Source organism: Penaeus chinensis, chromosome 4 (assembly GCF_019202785.1).
Source record: "Penaeus chinensis breed Huanghai No. 1 chromosome 4, ASM1920278v2, whole genome shotgun sequence".
Lineage (NCBI taxonomy): Eukaryota > Metazoa > Arthropoda > Malacostraca > Decapoda > Penaeidae > Penaeus > Penaeus chinensis.
This window is the reverse complement of record NC_061822.1, coordinates 37637194-37644236: the sequence shown is the minus strand read 5'-3', so window position 1 is coordinate 37644236 and position 7043 is coordinate 37637194. Positions and strand designations below refer to the sequence as shown.

The 7043-nt window shown below is 37.3% G+C and overlaps 1 protein-coding gene across 1 annotated transcript in view; it reads right to left on the bottom strand.

The window, feature by feature from the left end:
• Positions 1–2275: 2275 nt before the first annotated feature.
• The window catches only part of LOC125046512, a 5638-nt gene continuing 870 nt past the window's right edge, over positions 2276–7043 (bottom strand). The window contains exons 3-10 of the mRNA XM_047644294.1: positions 6714–6882; positions 6045–6195; positions 5649–5777; positions 4584–4697; positions 3640–3783; positions 3401–3502; positions 3016–3169; positions 2276–2540 (exon numbers count right to left, since the gene is read on the bottom strand). Of these exons, the coding sequence (XP_047500250.1) occupies positions 2401–2540; positions 3016–3169; positions 3401–3502; positions 3640–3783; positions 4584–4697; positions 5649–5777; positions 6045–6195; positions 6714–6882 (1103 nt within the window). The 3' untranslated portion in view covers positions 2276–2400. The remainder of the gene's footprint in view (positions 2541–3015; positions 3170–3400; positions 3503–3639; positions 3784–4583; positions 4698–5648; positions 5778–6044; positions 6196–6713; positions 6883–7043) is intronic.

Below are 7043 nucleotides of genomic sequence, written 5' to 3'. Positions count from 1 at the left end.
AGAGCCCAGAGAGGAATGGAAAGCTTGATGCTAGGAATTAGCATAAGAGAGCGAATGAGGGCGACATGGATCAGGGAACAAACCAGTGGAAGATATCCTTAAGAGCGTTAAAAAGAAGAAATGACAATGCAGGTCCTATTTGTCGGGGATAAGAACACAGGCGGACAAAGAAAGTAACAGATTGGGAGGTAGATAAGAAGACTAAGGACCAGATCAGTGACAAGATAGCGTGACGACATTTTGGGGCTAAGACTGAAAAAACACAAGATAGAAAATATTGGAAAAGATTGGGAGAGGCCTACGTCCTACAGTGGATTGATACAGGCTGATGATGATGATGATGATGATGATGATGATGATGATGATGATGATGATGATGATGATGATACACACACACACACACACACACACACACACACACACACACACACACACACACACACACACACATACACACACACACACACACACACACACATATATATATATATGTGTGTATATATACATGTGTATATATATATATATATATATATATATATATATATATATATATATATATATGTATATATTATATATATATATATGTATAAGTAATGCTAATGAAGCAGATTTATATCAGAGATTTTTATATCTCACAGTATCACATTTGGAGATCACTGTAGAGCGGTAGGATAAAAAGATTTTTAGTTTTTCCCATTTGGTTTGAGTATGAAACTTTTCACTGATTCCTTTGCGTTTTGAAGAAATAAAACAGATTCACAAAGTTTTGGAGATATCCTAAACTTAATAGAAAAATAGATTCACAAAGATTTTGTGGTACTTTAAATACAAAGTTATAAACCAAAAAACACTTTTTCCACTTATTCTAAAAATTTAAGTTTTAACTCCTCTCTCCTCATCCGGACACAAATCCCCGTGCACCAGCTGAAGGATAGATCTTCAAATCCAGGATCACTGATTCCAAAAAAGTATATTTGTATATATAATAAGTGTGGACCGAGTAAGACGGGTTTCAGACACATAGACGGACAGACAGAATTTGCCGTTTACTATAATCATATATATATATATATATATATATATATATATATATACACACACACACACACACACACACACATACATATATATGTATATATATGTATGTATATATGTGTGTATATATACATATATATGCATGAATATATATATATATATATATATATATATATATATATATATATATATGTATATATATATATATATATATATATATATGCATATAATATATATATATATATATATATATATATATATATATATATATATATATATATAGTGCAAGAGAAGGGAGCAAACAAACAACAAACTTATGCCAGGTCTACTTGCATCAGAGGCATAAAAGAATTTGTGATGAATATGAGGGACGTGATAATGGAACTTGCATCTATATATGTATTTTGACTTAGATTTTAAAGCATTTCTTTAAACAAATTTTCTGGGTTATCTTGGTCATGTAAGTAGTAAGATGGATATAAAAAAGGAAGATGGATGAAAATATAAATAGATAAATTAATATATAAATAGATAGATCCAGATAGATGGATCTACGCACAAATAGATATAGCACTTTCAACCCCATCTTCACAAAATTAAAGATGTTATGGTTTCGTGACCAATACAGGATCAATGATTTTGCAGCTGGTTTAGATGTGCTTGGCCTGATGTTATTTTTCGCTATCACAGAAAATCATTTTTTGGTATTTTCTACCTGTCATAGTAAAATACAACCTTACTGTCGGGAAAATATTGTTATATACGACAAGAAGTTTGAGGGATCGCAAGTGTAAAATGCCTGGAAGTTTCTTCGTATTTCGTATCCCTATGCCATGCTTTAATCGTTTGAAACTTTTATGACTGTTCGATTTCTTTTCTTTCCAAAATTATAATGATTACAGAAAAGTGTTGAGTAGTTGGATTTCTGAACATCTTAGGAAAAAATCAGCCTTCATGAAATCTACCATAATTTTTGTATAAATGAGAGCGCTGTCTTCAAGATAAGCCTTCTTAATTCACACGGTAAATCAACCGTCATTCAAAGACTTTTCATAGAATAACGTGATTTTTATTGCTCTGAACAATACATTTGTTCTGAAACCAAAATGGAACAAACTTTGTATATCTACCAAAGACTTCATTAACACTGAAACAGAACACGATCATACACTAAAATGCATATTAGCAGGCATAAGTATTCAAAAACATAAAATAAAGATCAAGTTATTATACAAACACAATTACGCCTTCTATTTATTCACCTATTATCAATACTATCCTTACATCATTATCCTTAGCGTCCTCTTCCTTATTTCACGTTTTCAGTCTGATCTTTTTATCTACCTCAGAGTTGATATATCACTCTTAAGGTTTGGTTCCCTTCAGACCGTCGACCATGATGTATTCGAGGAACCGCTCAGGGGGGACCAGCTTGCACCACGTCAAGCCACGCAAGTCGGGGTTATTGCTGGCTGTGTGGAAGCGTCGTGCTGTTACTTCCAGGCCTGCGGTAAAGGAATATTTCTTTAGTGGCTGAATTGAACACCGCAGGGTTTTCTTACATATTTACTATTATAACCGATATTGTTATTATGCTACTGGAAATGCTAATAACAATGATAATTTGAATATATAAAATATATATATATACATATGTATATATACACATATACATAATTACATACATGCGTATGTGTATATATACATATATATGTATATGTATATAGTATATTCATATACATACATACATATATGTACACATACATACTTATACATATATACATACATGTACACACACACACACACACACACACACACACACACACACACACACACACACACACACACACACACACACACACACACACACACACACACACATACTGCGTGTGTGTTATTTATGCCTGCTTTAATTACCGATACCTTTATCATTTATTCCTTTAATATTTAAGCACTTCCTGTACCGTAGGAACCACAAACCTGCATCAGTATAGACCAGGCTGTGCGAAGAAGCGAGCCAAGACGTCGCGAAATCGTCGACTACATCTTCGAAGAAAGTTATGTTCCTCCCGCGTTCGATGAAGCGATCCCGAACGACGTCGACTGGTGAGTTGAAAGCCCTGTCGAAGGCGGCCTGGAAACGTTCGGATGATGAGACTTTGGCTTCGCACTTATTAAAAAAATGTAGAGGTATTGTTTTATGTGGATCTCTATGTGTGTGTGTGAGTGTATTTGTTTGTAACTGTGTATGAGTGTATAAGTTTATAAGTAAGTATGTAAGTGTATTTGTTTACAAGTGCGTATATTAGTATATTTGCTTATGTGGGCATGTGTATGTGCAAATGTATATATAAACCTTGCTCACCATATTAAGTTCCTTGCAGGTGACGGGCTTATTGAACAACACTCCTAAAGGCTCCAGTTCCTCCTTGATCGCTTCCTGGCTCTTCATCTTGATTGCAATTTCCTACAAACACATCATCATGTATATTTTTTTGTCATATTATGCAAATAATAAACGCATGAAAGATTATATTTTAAAAAATAATCGAGTTAATTGTCATTCCTTATCAAATATTTTTCTTTTCTTTTCTGTCGACTTACAAAAGCGGTTAGAGGTTCGTAATAATACGGGTCAGCGGGTCGGGTCACGTGGGATTGTGTTGCAATGCTGAGGGTCTGCAACTGCAAGGTCATGTGAGGGTTTTCGCTCACGAAGGAAGTGTTGTCGTGGATGTGATCACTCACCTGGAAGGCAAGAACGGGTGTTGAGTTGAAAAAGAAAGGGAGAGAGAACAAGCAACTGAGCATTAATATGATTACGTGTATGCCAAATTGAAGAGTTTTTATACATTTTTTTCAATGGAGTTCATTTAATTTACATGTATGGTCTTGATGGTCGTAGGTATGATATTACGGAGGCATTCACTGGATATCCACCTCCTATCTATTTGCATATCTTTTTATTTACCTATTGTCTAGAATCGTGTGCTTTGCATATGTAGCTTTCAGGCATTTATTTTACTCATGCAACCAAAGCGTTTTGAAAGTCAGAGTGTTGCACTAAACAAACACTCTTCAAAATATCACCATGTAATATATAAAGCATAGCTCTTGACGTTGAAATTATTTTAAAAATGAACTTCCACATCCCACCGATACTTCCCACGCACAACCACTACCCTTGATCACCGCTACGATCATTTCTCGCCAGACTTCTAAGTTCACCAAAGAGGCTTTTGCTCACAAAGCAGACTTCGTGTATCGCCAGATCCCTACATTAACTAAAGAGCTTTGTATTAACCAGAGATATTTCTGTTCGACAAAGAGCTTTACTTTTATAAGTCGCCAGAATCGTACATTAAGCAGAGAACCTTACTTTCGCCAAAAAGCATCTGCTCACTAATGAGCTCAAGAGAACATTAAATGAGAACCTTCCGTGCACCAAAGCGTCCTGGGTTCATCAGAAACCCTTTCATTCACCAGTTTTTTTTTCTGTATAACAAGGAGCCTTACGTTTAGTGATCCTCACGTTCAAAGACCCTTACGTTCATATATCGCCAGTCGTCCTGCGTCGCGGTGTTTGCGAGGATTTTCTGCGACATTTCCGACCAGGGCGAACGCGACATTTCCTCCGTCACGGCCCTCAGGTCTTGGATCGGCTGAAGGAAGCGAGAAGTCGAGGTTTAGGACACGGGAGGACCAGGGAAGTTTTACATGGGGTGCGAGAAGTTTTGGGATTTTTATTTAAATTGGTATATTCAGGAAGGATACATTATACCAAACTCAAAGCGGTAGTTATATCAGTCTCCTGCTTGGGTAGTTACTTGGGCCTCTTTATGTAAACAGTAGCGGTTAAGTTGTACAATTTTAGTTACATGAATAAAGGGCAAGAGGCCCTGGGGGAACAAGCCTTAGTAAGAACGTAGCAGGTTCACTTTGCCCTCTCGTATATCCCCCACTGGTTAAGAGATATCTTGTGTTTTTTTTTTTTTTTTTTTTAACTGGTAATTTGTTTACGATCGTTTTGATAAAACATGTGATCATTAAAAGGCTGTCGCATATGTATTATAAAGCTTCAGTTTTCAGTCATACAAGACTTAAGTATACTTTATTTCGCCTTTGAGTCTCATTATTCAGTATATCCCTACCCAAATGGCTTTATTTAAAACTGCCTAGAAAATAACTTCATTATGTTTCATTATCAACTAGTAAGTATATAATCATCCGAATTATTTGCCGCTTTCATTAGGATTATCATTACCTTCCCGATAGAAAATTAGAAAAAGTCCTTTTATCAATATACTTTTTCAAGGGTGAGAATTTAAAAAATGCTCTACCTTGATTTTGGCGTTGGTACAGTAATTCACATTTATTAAAAATAATCAATTATGTCTAAATAACTACCCATATTAATCATCTTTATCATTATCGTCATCATCCCTCTAAAGATTATTAACAAATCCATATATTTGCATCCTAACGTTTGTATCATCTTGTTTGCATCATTATCACTGAGTTAAAAATATAGAATTAGAACATTACAATGAATAGGCAATCATCCCTCGAAACAGAACACAAAAAAGGAAAAAAGAAATCACTTCACTCCCTACCTTCATCTTAGCGTTGGTATCATCATAAGCACCCAGGAGGCGGGAGCGAGCGTCGTCCACGGCTGCTGAAGGCTTCCCCAGGGTCGCTGTTATGAAGTCTGCAACGTGCTGACTTATCCTCGCTTTCGCCTGTTTACCGAAATTTACTTTCTCATGAATTTTGGAAATGAAAGAATGAATGAATGGTGGATGTACAAGGATAATGAATAAAGATAATAACAAAAAAGGATTAGAGGAAGAATAGAGCATGATATCGGTAAAGAAATGAATAAAGAACACCAACAAACCAGGTAAGTAAACCAAAAAAACGAAGAAAAGTAATGAGCCAAACAATAAACAACATCCATGTATCAACACATGAAAGATTAATTTCACGAAAGTGGCAGGAAGACACACCTCAGCACTGGGCAAAGGAGTCAGGATATCGTCAGGAACCTGCAGTCCGTCGCTGTCGTTGTAATAGGACGCGTGGTTGACGTCCTCCGGAATGATGGTCGGGACCCGAAACACGGCCTCAGAGTCCAGCGCCATCTGGGCTTGGCTCTCGCTGTCAGCCACGAGGCAGATGGGAAGTTAATCTTATATACCGGCGTCTGATCACCTTGTCTCACGGATGTACGAAACAGATGGACTCTGTGCATAAGTGTTGATTAATCTGCCAATACCATCTCGGAAGGCTTTGATACTCAGCTCTAGTCTCTCGCGACCGTGAATTTGACGCGAAGAAAGAAAAACTGTGTCGAGATGTTCATATAATCGTGGATTTCTGTGTCAGATTCACGGCCGCGTGAGAGGTCGGTATCAACCCCGTCGAGATGCTGTCGGCAGATGAATGAACTCATGTTAATCCGTTTTGGTACGCCTGTGCGGCGAGGTGTTCAGAGACAACCGCATCGTGGATTTTATGAACATAGTCATATATATTATATATATATATATATATATATATATATATATAGAGAGAGAGAGAGAGAGAGAGAGAGGGAGAGGGAGAGAGTGAGAGAGGGAGAGATAGATAGATAGATAGATAGATAGATAGAGAGAGAGATCTTCCCATCAACATACGTAAAGGCGTCCACCATGCGCGTGACCCTGGATGACCCGTCGAGGTCTCCCGCGAGCGTGAGGACCGGGATGGGGTACGAGGCCAGGAGCCCGTGGTCCAAATAGGCCCCGAGTAACACCAGACCCCTGAAGATGTCGCGGGTCTCGGGGTAGAAGACGGCGACTTGGCCTGAGGGCGGGGGAAGGGCGGAGCAAGGAGGAAGTGACGGGTTTAAGAATTTAATTTAGAATTAGACTATTTCAAAGTTGTTAGAACAGAATTAGAACTATGTGGGACGTGGGTCTGGAAGTGATACTCACACGTCTTAAGGCTTTCAGCATGATCAAAAA